Genomic DNA, 13,362 nt, shown 5'->3' on the forward strand with positions numbered 1-13,362 from the left:
GTGAGGATTAACAAATTAATTAAGTAAGTAAGTAAATGTCCTTTATTGCTAAATGCCGAGCCTTGCGCACTGGGAGCCTGGCTGGGCTCAGGCACACGGACCTTCCCTGTGGGAAACGCGTGCGTGGCCCGTGCCCCCTGGCACCCTCGCTCCTCTCCCCGCAGATGGCGGACAAGGGCTGCCCCAGCCCCTCGAGCAGCGCCACGCTGTCCAGCAGCGCCTCCAGCACCAGCGACGACAAGCACTTTGGCTCCGGGGACCTGGACCCCGAGCTGCTGGGCCTGACCTACCTGAAGGGGGCGTCCACCGACAGCGGCATCGACACGGCGCCCTGCCTGCCCCCCGCGGGCCTGGGCCCCGGGCACCTGCCGGGCAGCAGGTCCATGATCCACAGCCGGGCCGAGCCGTGGGCGGGCTCCGGAGACATCTCGGGGCCCGAGGACGAGCAGGCGAAGCTGTTCGCGGTCCACGGCTACGCGCCCGCCCCCACCAGCGGCGCCGCTGACGGCAGCATGGGCGACCTCAGCGAGATCTCCTCTCACTCCAGGTGAGTGCCTGCCGCCCTGCCGCCCGCACCCGCGAGGTCCCCTGGGCCCTGGGCACCTCCCCTGGGGGATCCCCTGGGCCCCTCGCGCCTCACCTGTGGGCTGGGGTGGGGGCCTGAGAGAGGAGCAGTGTGCGGGTGACATACGTTTCGAATTGTGAGATTTACATGCTAGTAAGCCACATGTTCGTGCTCACTCCTGCCCACCTCTGAGCGCAAAACCAGGCATGTCCCCAAGCTCACAGCCACACGCTCTGTCCTGTCCGCCTCTGAGAGCAGGGCGGGCAGCGGGAGGCAGAGACGTGTCAGAGCGCCCGACCTCCACGGGCTCAGGATGCTCAAGTGCAAGCTGCGTGCCGGGGGCAGGAGGATGCTGCACGCACGCCCGGGGACATCGAACAGGAAAACGGGCAGCAGGCGTAAACGGATGCTTCTGGAGCGGGTGGCTGTGAGCGTGGGGACCAGCCAGCACCCCTGAACTCCGGGTGCATTGCAGCTTCTGTCTGTCCTCTCCTCAGCGGCTCACACCACTCGGGCAGCCCTTCCGCTCACTGTTCCAAAAGCACCGGGTCTCTGGACACGTCCAAAGTCTACATCGTGGCTCACAGCGGCGGCCCGCCGGTGCCCGGGTCCATGTCCAAGGCCTACCACCGCCAGGGCGCAGTGAGCAAGTACGTCATCGGCTGGAAGAAGTCGGAAGGCAGCCCCCCGCCCGAGGAGCCCGAGGTGCCTGAGTGTCCAGGGTAAGGTGGCCGCGGGTCCCCTCCAGGCAGCCTGGGCTGAGCGCATGTATCCCCCCAACAGAATGTATTTTCTAAAAAAATAATCTAGCCCGAGCGGTGTGGCTCCGTGGTTGAGCATCGACCTATGAACCAGGAGGTCCCGGTTCGATTCCCGGTCAGGGTACATGCCCGGTTTCAGGCTCGATCGTCAGTGTGGGGCGTGCAGGAGGCAGCTGATCAATGATGCTCTCTCATCATTGACATTTCTATCTCTCTCTCCCTCTCTGAAATCAATAAAAATATATTTCAAAAAAATAAAAAAGAACAATCTAGAAACATCTTTGTAAAACTCTCTAAATGTTGGCATTTATATTTCTCTTAAGTCTTCTCTTTCCTTGATTTTTACATGTAAATTTAAAAGCAATCCCTGCTGTCTGTAATTCTATTCAAAAAGCTGCCCGCAGCGGCAGCGTCTCAGTGATGTGCTGTTGGTGGCATCAACATCGACTCGGAATAAACAAGTTCAAGGACAATTCGAGTTCCCACAGAGTCCGAGTGCGTTCGTTAGAGTTGCTGTTCCTGTGACCCAGTTACAGCAGGACTGTGACTTCCCTTCAGGGGTTAGGTCTGGGGGGAAGGACTGTTCATCCGTGGTCCTGTACATGCACACACACACGCACGCATGAACAAACACACGCACACGCGTATACTCCAGATCGGGGCCTCCGGAGCATCCGCGCGCTCACCTCTAGTCACGGCCACAAACTAGGCCCTGGGGGGCACGTTTACTGTCGTATCACCTGGCAGCCTTAGTAAAATTACTAACTTAGCAGGAGAGGCTGTTGATTTCTGTGCCGGCACACAGGAAAGCTAGAATAGCGCGTTTTATTAGGAGTTACGGCTGACCCTGGACAATATGGGTTTGGGCTGTGCATGTCCACTCCACGCAGATGTTTTCAATAAACGTGTGCGGTATCAGACACGTATTTTCTCTTACGATTCCCTTTGTAACATTTTCTTTTCCCTAGCTTACTTTACTATAAAAAAACAATATGGAATACATGTAACATACAAAACCGATGTTACTTGACTAATTAAGTCAACAGCAGGCTATTAGTCAATTTGGGGCGGAGTCAAAAATTATGCATGATTTTCGACTGCGTGGAGGGTCGGCGCCCCTGACCTCTGTTGCTGTCCAAGGGCCACCAGTCTAGGTGTTAGATGTCCATTCGGCAGTTATGGATGGCGCCTGGGCCTGGCGCCTGGAGCGCTTCCCAGTGCCACGTCTCCGTCAGAAGCTGGGCGCTGCCCGGACGCCTCATCATCACACCTCCGTGGGTCCCTCTGTGGCTTCGTGCAGAGCCCCCCCCCCCGCCCCCCAGAGCCAGGGCTTGTCTTGTGGCCCCTTTTCATGCCCTGCCATCCCCCAGGCCAACCAAATCTCCAATCGCGTTTCAGACATTTTAACAGCTGCTTTTCACACCGCTGTCTGCTCCAGGGTCTGAATCTGCAGGCTCCAGGGTCCGAATCTGCAGGACCCCCGAGCGCCTCGGGAGCCGAGCCAAAGCCTGGAGACTCCCAGAGCATCGCTGTTCCTTCCGAGCGAGTCCGAGTCTCTCATCCGATCGTTTCCCAGGGAGCGGTCGCACTGACGGCACCTTGCATAGGAACTATTATTTGTCCCCATGACATAGCGTCACAGTCGCGTCTGCTGCCCCGGGCCCTGCCCTTGGCCTCCGGGAGCGACGTCTCCGGTCCTGGGGCTGACGGCCGCCTCGCTGACCCCGTTCATTCACTCCGTCCGCAGGGGGTTGTGTTGCTCCGATTGCGTCTCCAGAGCAAACCTCTTCAAACGGACTTTCTCCCTGGAAAAGCGCTGAGGCAGTAACTCAGCCAGACAGCCTTTTGTTGCGCATAAATACATTTTTATGTGCTGATAATGAGCGGAGACAGCTGCCTTAGTTATCCCAGCAGCTCTGCGGAGTGGCTGATGACAAAACCTGCTTGGCGCACGCCGGGATTGATTACTCCTAGACCCCAAGCTCCCGGCCCCTCCCTGCGGCTCCGAGATCTGAGATCTGGGGTGTGGCTGGCTAGCTAGGGTTTCTGGGAGGCACCGGGGTGCCCTCACAGGAGCACGAGGATCTCAGATGAACGATTGAAACTGTGTTTTCTGACACAGATTAGGGAAGAAGAGCAACCTTATTCTATTTTTTTTTAAAAAACTTATTTAGGAGAGGAAGGGAGAGGGAGAGAGAAGCATCAGTGATGAGAATCATGGATCGGCTGCCTCCTGCACGCCCCACACTGGGGATCGAGCCCACAACCCGGGCATGTGCCCTGATGCGGAATTGAACCGTGACCTGGCTCATAGGTCGACGCTCACCCACTGAGCCACACCAGCCGGGCTGGGGAGGAGAAGGCAGCCTCATTGTAAAAGCTGGCTGCGTTTCTTCTCTTTCGGGGCTTGGGGACGGGATTCGTCTCTGAATTATTCAGGAGTCTGACTCTGCAGTTGACTCATTTCACACACAGGACGGGGGGAGGGGGATGATTGGGGGGTGCAGAGCGGATGCAATAGACGCGACAGGACTGAGTGGTCCAGAGCCGTGCGTGGTGCGTGCGTACTGGTTAAGTCTGGTTACGGGATGTCCATTCTCACGCTGCGGGTGCTTTGTAGACGGCTGGGCACCGCTTCTCACCTCCCTCTGCTTGCTCCGACAGGCTGTTCGCCGAGATGGAGCTCATGTCCCCCGCAGCTCAGCATCCGACGGCGGCGGTGGGAGAAGGAGGCTCGGAGACGCAGCACGTTCTGTCGAAGGAGGACTTTGTGAAGCTGATGCTCCCCGACAGCCCCTTCGCGGAGGAGGGGAGGAGGAAGGTCAGCGGCTCGGGGGGCTCCGGGTTCCTGGAAAGGGAACTCGACCGGGAATCGAACCGTGACCTCCTGGTTCACAGGTTGACGCTAGAGCTGGTACAGACTGCCGTACGCAAAGTCCAGTCCCTTCGCTCTTAACAGGAATGAACTTCTCCTCGACACGTGTGGGTTTTTCCTCTGAGGCAGATCACTTCCTTTTCATGGTGTAAATTTAACTCCAGTCACACACATTCAGCCGACGCCTCAGTGGGACGGACTGACAGTGGAGGGGACACGTACAATAGGGGTATTTTTAGCCGCCTGGCTGCATTCACACGTGGCGGTAGCCATTTCTATATTTGCTTCACGCAAACATTCTGGCTCTTTCTGTTGTTCATGTGAAAGGAGTATGGTTCAGTGTGCTGAAGTAGTTGGAAATTCAGATTTTATTTCTTTTTTTTTTTTAGTATTTGACTACTTGCTTCTTTAGGAAGAACTTTCCTTACCCTATCTGTGCTTTAATGCACAGTCATCGCAATGGTCCCTTTACCGCTCGTTATGATCGACGACTAAGATTCAGTTTCCAGCCTCGGTGACTGTGTCCTGTGAGCGATGCTAGAAGGTGGACAGCAGCGTGTCACTGCACCGACTCCATTTCTCGCAACCTGTTGCGTGGCCTGGGAGGCGAGCGTTCACCATCAGTGTGTTACTGTTTAGATTAGACTTAACCTCACCGGCCGTTGATTGGCACAGAAGTGGCCCGATAGCAACAGGGAATCACTTCCGATCAACATCAAGCCAAGCGCTCCGCGGAGGCTCCAATACCTTGCCTGAAATGACAACCCCTCCACGCCCGAGGTCAGGGAGGTCCCGCTTAGCGTTTCAGAGTGAGCAGAGCTGTGCGCGTCTAACTCACCACACCGTCTCACAGAATGACTTTGTGCCGGTGATTTTTAAAAAATATTTTTTTATTGATTTCAGAGAGGAAGGGAGAGAGAAAGAGAGAAACATCCATGATGAGAGAGAATCATTGATCGGCTGCCTCCTGCCCTGCACGCCCCCCCACCAGGGATCGAGCCCGCAACCCTGGCATGTGCCCTTGACCGGAATCGAACCCGGGACCCTTCAGTCCCCAGGCCGACGCTCTATCCGCTGAGCCAAACCGGCCAGGGCTGTACCAGTGTTTGCTGGGACCCCACTCACTGTCACCTCAGTCTGTGCTTCCAGCTGCCTGACGCCTGTGTTCTCCCGCCCTGTGTTTGAACCCTAGTTTTCCTTCTACGGGAACCTGTCCCCGCGCCGGTCGCTGTACCGCACCCTCTCCGACGAGAGCATGTGCGGCCACCGCAGGGGCGCCTCCCTCGCCAGCTCCCGCAGCTCCGCCCTGGACCACGCCCTGCCCAGCGACATCCTGTTCAGCAGCACCCCGCCCCAGCGCAGCACCCTGCCGCCCCGCACGCAGCCCGCGCCCGGCCTGGGCAGCCTGCGCAGTGAGTGGGGGCTGGGCCCCTCGGATGATCTCCAGGAGTTGTTGGGGGGTTACTTTTTAAACTATGTAGCATTTGCTGGTGTGTTTTCTTCTTTATATGATAAAATCCCCAGAGTGCGCATTGTAAAGAAGTTAAGCAATACAGTGCTATCAATTTTGAAGAAAAATTGAAAACCTGTATTAAACCTGTTTTTCAAATCCTCCCTCAAAGATATGCTTAGAGAGAGAGAAACATCCATCAGTTGCCTCCTGTACGTGCCCCAAGCGAGAATCCAACCCACAACCTAGCTATATGCCCTGCATGCCCCCTGCTGGGGATGGAGCCCGCAACCAATTCTGCCTCCACCCGCTGAACACAAAGCTGCGTGTGTCTTGACCGGGAATCGAACCGTGACCTCCTGATTCATGGTTGACGCTCAGTCACGGAGCCACGCCAGCCAGGGCCTTTTCCACTTTAAAACGTGCGCTTTCCCAGGCAGCGTCTGATCTTCAGAGAGAGAACCTTGCACTAGTGGGGACTCGCTCGGGTCTGGTTCCCGGTTTGGAGTTGAGAGAGTGCAGATTAAGGGGAGCGAGCCCGTCACTCCCGGTGCGATCAGAAGGCCTCACCTCGCACCTCCAGGCGGGATTGTGACAGCCCAGGCCTCCGGGGCAGGGATTTTTAGCTTTTCAATGCTCCGGCCTTGAACCCGTTCAGGATCTTTGCTCTCCAGAGATCAAGATCCTAATCTAAGCTCGGGAGCCAGACACCTCGCCAGCGGGTTTCGGGCGATTCATGCCAGGACTCGTGTGCATTTCCTGCGAAGTCACTGAGGCGGGTGCATCAGGTTGGAGACGTGAACGGAAAGCCGGGGCGGGCAGGTGGTTCCGCCCGGCGTGCAGGGCCTCGGCTCCCGTTGCTGGTGGGGTTCAGGGTGAACCTCTTCAGTGGCCCCGATGGAGAAAGAAGTGGGAGTGGCCGTTCGGGCGCAGGGTTCCCGGGCCAGTAACCAGGGACACCAAAAGCACAGGGTACCCCTCCCTCCCTGGCCCGGGCCCCCGGCCCCGGCAGTACCACTCAGTCCTGCGGTGAGAGTCAGGAGAAGTTTAAACGTCGGAGGCCAGTGCGTGCAGACAAAGGGAGACCGACCCCGGGACCTGCCGTGCAGGCAGAATGCTGTCCTTCTCTTCCTCACCCATTTCTAAGGGGACAAAGCACGTCTCCCTGCCTTTTAAAGTGGTGATCAGCTTAGGCGACTCCAGGACGCTTTTAAACTCCCCGGTTAGAGAGACCGCGCCAAACGCCCCGTGCGGTTAAACTCACAGCACTCCTTGAAAGCGGGAGGTCACCCCAGACGAAAGCAGGAGCTGGTCCTGGTGAGCTCGGTGGAGGTCCCCAGCGAAGCCTGCCCGGGAGAAACTTCCGTGAGGTGCCCATCTGTGCAAGGCTCAGTGCCAGGCCGCGCTCCCCCCCCCCCAAACACACACACACACACACCCCAGGTCTCTGCTGTGACCTCTGAGTGAGTCTGGAGGGCGGGACGTTTCTGCAGGCCCCGGATTGTCCAGCTGTGTCTTTCCTTGGGCAGGGGGTCGGGGGATAGGAGATCTTTGACAGGAAGTTGCCTCGGCCCCTCGACGGGGCGGGCGTGCCCCGAGCTGCCATCTGCCTGACTCTGGTTTTGTTTCATTTAGACGAGTTCTGGTTCTCCGACGGGTCCCTGTCGGATAAGACCAAGTGCGCAGACCCCGGCCTGATGCCCCTCCCGGACGCGGGCACGGGCCTGGACTGGTCCCATCTCGTGGACGCTGCTCGGGCGTTTGAAGGTAAGGATTCGCCGCCTCCAGGGCGGCAACTTGGGGGCTGCCTCTGTTCCCGGGGTGTCTGGGCTAACGTTTTGGGTGCTCACACATCTTTGAGTATGGAGCTGTAACTAACGACCCCTCCTTGGGGGTCGCACTTCAAAAAGATTCTGCAAACGCTGTGAGGGAAAATAAAAAAGAAACGAAAGGAATAAAATAATTTTTTTAAACTGGCAAATGATATTTTTAGTGAGATTTATAAGTAAAAACATCTACGATCAAGTTTCTTTGAATGTTGATAAACCAATATAAATTTGATCAAAAAATGAAAAGTACAAGTGGACAGTGTTAGAAATGAGAAAGGAAATTAGTAGTAAGTCATCCATAAGAGAGATTGTAAAAATTAAGGAATGTCACGCATCTATATAGGAATATACCTTTTCCGATATATTTTCCTTAATGGATGAGTCAGGTGATTGGACACTTCTTGCAAGAAGCAGTCCAAGGCCAAGTGCAGAGGGCAATGGGAGAGTTGTCCAAGAATGTCCCTATTCCCAAAGATCACCAGAAACTGAGTTCACAGTTCATTGTTTGCAAACTTCAAAGAATAATGATGCCCTCGTATACATTTTTCTTCAAAATCAGAAACAGCTTTATTGCATAAGAAGGTTCTTTCCTGATAACAAACACACAAAGATTCATGACAATCTTGGTCATGAATATTGAGGTGAAAATGAAATGTTGTGGTAAATTAAAAAGATTATTCATTGTTATTGGCAAGAGTTTAGCCGCTTTAGTAAAAGAAAAACTTCTAATTGTAAGTTATAGTAGATGAGTTAATTCAAAGTTATATCAATTTCACCAAAAGGGTATATCTAATATAATTAGAACCTATCCTATATAATAAAGAGCTAATATGCTAATTAGGCCAACCAGCAGAACGACCGTCCAGACGACCTTCCAGACGACCTTCCAGGGCTCCGAGGCCCGAGCCCCTTGCATGAATTTTGTGCATCGGGCCTCTAGTTTTTAATAAAAGGGTTTGAGAGATACCTTCAAAGCTTAACAAAGAAATCTACTCTATTCCAAAGAACTGCATAATAATTAGTAGGAAAATAGGATAAATATATCCCTTAAATCCAGAAACCAAAGGTATCATTTGAGACCACGTCCTGTCATTGTGTACTGGGATCCTGGACATTAAAGCAGGCCAAGGAGAAAGGAATACATTTTGGAGGTAAATGGATATGTATGGGTATGCTCCCATATCTAGAAAGTAGAAAACCACTGGTCAAGGTGCGTGCATGCACAGTCCACAGAAGAAGAATCACGCGTGAATAAGTCCTCGAGAAACGTTCAACCACACGTGTCAATGTCAACGCTCAGGAGCTGCCAGCTCACACCTTTTGAACATCAAGATGATTCAGTTGCTCTGGGAAGCTATGAAGAATGCCCGCCACCCGTGTCGTTACAAAGATTACAAAATGATTCATATTTTGGTTCAGGCAAGATGATGAAAAATGTACCCACCCTTTGACCAGAAACCTAATTAATTCCTGAAAACTTGCTTACTGGAAATTATGCAAAAGAAGAAAAAAAAAAGCTTCCAGTAGAGAAATACTGCACAGCATTATTACAATGTGATGAATCAGTGCGTAGGTAACTGCACTCTAACACCAGAACTGCCGTCTAAAGGTTAAGGCCTTCCAGGTCTCAGAGGGAAGGTGTGTCCCTTGCCCTGCCCTGCGCTCCTCCCGTGGGGCCCCGGCCTCCTGGCCCCGCGTCCTGTGAGTCGGAGAACTGTCCGGGGAGCAGTTCAGGTCTGTTTTATGCGTGCGGTTCTTTGGTCTGGTGGGGGCGAGACGTGGCCCTTGGCCCGTCCGAACTCCTAAATGCAACCGGTGGACTGTGTCCCACGACGCAGCCATCACTCCATCACCATCGGGGAGCCCAGGGGTTTTTGTCAGGCAGACAGACGTGAGGGGTGGGCGTGCTGAGCAATCCGCGCACTGGGTCCCACCCCCGTGCGGTCAGGGGAACAGGCCGGCTGGGAAAGCAGCTGTGGGCCCACAGGGGAGCAGCGGGGGAGGTGGAGTCTCTTGGAAGCTCCCAGGGTGTGAAGTCCTTCTCAGTGAGATCACAAGAAGGCCGTCGGTGTGTCCTTGAGCGTCGGTGTGTCCTTGAGCATCTGTGTGTCCTTGAGCATCGGTTGAAGGAATGAGCTGTTTTGAATGAAAACAGGCTTATAAGGTGCAATCACAAGCTGATGAGGGGAGAGGGGCCTGGGGGTCTCGGGGCCCTCGGGCGAGGATGACGAGTTGCTCAGCGCTCCTCCCGCAGATCCAGGCTTGCCTTGCCTGCTCTCCGCAGCGCCCGCAGCCCCCTGGTCGCGGGAACGATTTGCAGCCACTGTTCGCCACCTCACTCTCGGTGGCTGTGTAGCTGCCTGCTGACTGTCACCCTCTGCTTAGTGCTGAACACACTCACTTAAGAAACGGACATGAAAGTGGGTTTTAGGGGAATGATTTAACGGGAGTGTCTGTTTCCTGTGGACCTGAGCCCACTGCCCCCCCTGCCAGCCTGGCTTTGCCCGGGAAGAATGGGAACGTGTGTGTGTGTGTGTGTGTGTGTGTGTGTGTGTGTGTGTATAGTGTGGGTGGGTGTCTCTGTACCCTACAAGCTGTTTAGGGGACTCCATCACCCACGCCTCTCTCCTCACAGTTTTGTCTGAGCCATTTGGGTCCATGTCAGTCATTGCTTCGTCCCTGAGTGTTCCCCGTCGCAGAAGTCGGGGGTTGGGGTGCAGCCTCCGCCGGAAGCTGCGCTGGGATGAGCTGCTCCACAGAGCGCTTCAGTGCTGTTCCCAGGCAGGTCACATTCTGTCTGCGCTTCAGCCTCCCCGGGGTTCAGCTCCAAAGTGGAACCCACTCTGTGAGGCTGCGTGGTCGGCCACGCTCTGCTCCCCGAGGGCGGCGTGGTGGCGCCGAGCCAGCTCTGTCCCTGTCAGGGACGTGGCTCTTGTGTAAATGAAGGCGGACGTACATGAAGTCAGCGAACATGTCACTTGGATGTTTAGGCTGGATCGTCAGCCTCGCATACGAGAAAGACAGACGCCCGGCGACTTATCACGGGGATGCCTAGCAGACAGATCCGCCAGTGGAGCTCGCTAAGAGGGAGAAAACTCGATCTTGTTTTGACATCTTTTTTCTTCGTGCGAAGCGTGCCCTTATTCGTGGCCATTGCAGAGCTGAGGGTCATCTCGGACGTTAGGCAGCCAGACCCCGCCCACCCCTCGCCAGAGCTGCTCTCCCCCGTGTCCGCCCGCCTCTGCTGGCGCTCCTGTCCGTGCGGAAGGAGACAGCGCCCACATTCTGCCGTTCATCTGAACCCCGTCATGAATTATTTCATCCCGGGACCAGGATGTCCAGGATGTCGGTCCCAGAATGCTGTCATTGGAGAAGATGGAAGCGCTGGCTGAAGGACGGCTGCGCGCGGGGACGCGGATGCGAGGCTGGAGGACCCGTGAGCCCGTCCCTCCTTCCTCTCAGCACAGCTCCCAGGAGGCCCGGCCCCATGGGGCGCTTCCAGCCCATCTCCCTTCTGTGCCCCCGGCGGCCTCCCCTCCACCCTCCTTTCCAATTAGCGGGCAGTGCGTGACCCTCCCTCAGCCAGGCAGGCAGGTAGCTCATTAGAAGACGCGTCCCGCAGCCAAAGGGAGACGTGGGATCAATTAAGCACAGAGCCCCCCGACGGGGACCCGGGTGCCATTTCTCAGCCATTAATCACATCCTGAAAACGCCGCCGCCGCCTCCCACACCTGCCGCGTCCCCGATGCCCGCTGTCCAGGTGCGCCTGCTGGCACCGAGGACAGAGACGGGGTGGGCGGGAGACTCCCTCACCTTGCTGGGAAGCAGGACATGCCCCGCAGCATCCCCGGGCCGGTGCTCAGCCCGGAGCTGGGCCAGTGGGCGCCAGTGCAGAGGATGCTGTTCGCCCCCCTGCCTGGCGGCATCGCTGCCTGGGCAGCTGCGGAGCCCAGACGAGAAGTGGCCGTGGGCCCAGACGACACAGGCGGTCCTGCTGGCCAGGTGGCCGCCGCGTCCTCGCCGCTTCCCCTGCGGGTTCCTGGGGCGGTGACGCAGCTTCTCCGTCACCACCGCTATCCCTGCCTTCTCGGAGCGAGTCATTTCATTTTATTTTTCTAGAGAGAGTGGAAGGGAGGGAGAGAGAGAGAAACATCGATGGGAGAGAGACACATCAACTGGTTGCCTCCTGCAGGCACCCCAACTGGGCCCGGGGATCAAGCCTGCAACTGAGGTATGTGCTCTTGACCGGAATCAAACCCGGGACCCTTCCGTCCGCGGGCCGGCGCTCTAACCACTGGGCAGCATTGGCCAGGGCCAGGGAGCGGGTGTGTAAGCAAACCCAGGAGCTTGTGTGGAATGTGTGCCCTGACCACACTGCTGGGCACCGCATGATGCCAGCTCTCGGCTACTCCCGGTGTAGCAGGCATGCACACACACACACACACACACACACACACACATACACGTACACACATACACACACACATACACATACACACACATGTACGTGTGGCTGTACCTCGCAGCCCTGTCGCTGGAGCCTGGCGGGCCCGGGCTCGGGGCCCCGAGGCAGAGTGGCCTCCTCACGGGCTCTCCGGCTCTCATTTCAGGCCTGGACGCGGACGAGGAGCTCGCGCTGCTCTATCACCACGCGCCCTACTTAGGTGACTGGCGGCGGGCGGGCCCGGACGTCCGGGACCCGTCCTTGCATCCCCGTGTGCACGTCTGCATGGTCACGTCGAGGGCCGGGCTGCCTGCGTGACGGGGCTTGGCCGCTGCACCCACGGTGCTCTCGGGGCTGGGGCCGAGGAGCGTGGTCTCCTGGGTCCCGGGTCCTGGGTCCCGGGTGCTGGGCCCAGCGCCGTCGGCACCTGTCGGGGAGAAAGCGGGAGCCGTGGGCCCCGCCTGTGCCTGCCGGCGTCGGGCTGTGTGCATGGCCGTGCGGCCGGTCCCGGTGCTTCCTGGTGGTCCGCTTGCCCGCGTTTGTTTGCTTTGTTTTGTGAACTGGTTGGGGGTGAGGGGAGGTTTTAAGTTCCTTTCCACAAGGAACGGTGGGGCTAACCCCCTCCGTGTGTCCCTCCCAGACCAGAGGGTGGCCGCCTTCTGCACCCTGACGGACATGCAGCGCGCGCAGGGCCTGGAGGGCGCCCCGGAGCTGCCTCTGTGCGTGGAGCCCGGCGGCCAAGAGTTCCTGGACGCCACGGGGTATGTGAGTCCGCGGGCCCCGCCCCCCCGTCCCAGCCCAGTGATCAGGGATCCGATAACTGCAGGCAGCCAGCTCCCCTGCCACGGTGCCCAGTGCCACCCCGTCCCTCAGACCCAGGGCAGCCAGCGCCCCTGCCACGGTGCCACCCCGTCCCTCAGACCCAGGGCAGCAGGAGCCCCTGCCACGGTGCCACCCCGTCCCTCAGACCCAGGGCAGCCAGCGCCCCTGCCACGGTGCCACCCCGTCCCTCAGACCCAGGGCAGCAGGAGCCCCTGCCACGGTGCCACCCCGTCCCTCAGATCCAGAGAAGGGACGGGGTGGGACTGACCGGCTCCTGCTCTGCTCCGTGGCGGGCCTTGCCCACCCAGATGTGCAGCCGGTGCCCATGGTGTGAGGCTCCCCACGGCGAGGGAGGCTGTGGGCCCAGGTCAGCGTCTGCCAGTCACTGACGGTGCAGACGGGCCCCTCACGGAGGAGCCTCCGCGGCCAGGCTGAGTGCTGACCCCGAGGACCCTGTCCTCCCAGGCCCGGCCCCGCCCGGCCGCACGCCTTCCATGAAGTGCGTCGGGGATGTACCAGCTCCTCCCGGGTTCTTGCCGTGCTTATGGTCCTTCGCCTGTGTATTCCATTCCTAACTCCTGCTTTTTTTTAAAAAAAAAGTACTTTATTGATTTCA

General features: G+C 57.3%; 1 protein-coding gene across 3 annotated transcripts in view; it reads left to right on the top strand.

The window, feature by feature from the left end:
- Window positions 1–13,362, top strand: part of SIPA1L2 (signal induced proliferation associated 1 like 2) — a 113,360-nt gene that overhangs the window by 96,019 nt on the left and 3,979 nt on the right. For 2 of the 3 annotated variants that reach the window (XM_079763480.1, XM_079763481.1), the window contains exons 14-20: window positions 165–547; window positions 1,063–1,287; window positions 3,991–4,147; window positions 5,394–5,613; window positions 7,287–7,418; window positions 12,091–12,144; window positions 12,565–12,685. In XM_079763480.1, the coding sequence (XP_079619606.1) occupies window positions 165–547; window positions 1,063–1,287; window positions 3,991–4,147; window positions 5,394–5,613; window positions 7,287–7,418; window positions 12,091–12,144; window positions 12,565–12,685 (1,292 nt within the window). The remainder of the gene's footprint in view (window positions 1–164; window positions 548–1,062; window positions 1,288–3,990; window positions 4,148–5,393; window positions 5,614–7,286; window positions 7,419–12,090; window positions 12,145–12,564; window positions 12,686–13,362) is intronic. The other variant, XM_079763482.1, reaches the window with a different exon arrangement.

This window comes from Cnephaeus nilssonii (genome assembly GCF_951640355.1).
Source record: "Cnephaeus nilssonii genome assembly, chromosome: 23".
Taxonomy (NCBI): domain Eukaryota; kingdom Metazoa; phylum Chordata; class Mammalia; order Chiroptera; family Vespertilionidae; genus Cnephaeus; species Cnephaeus nilssonii.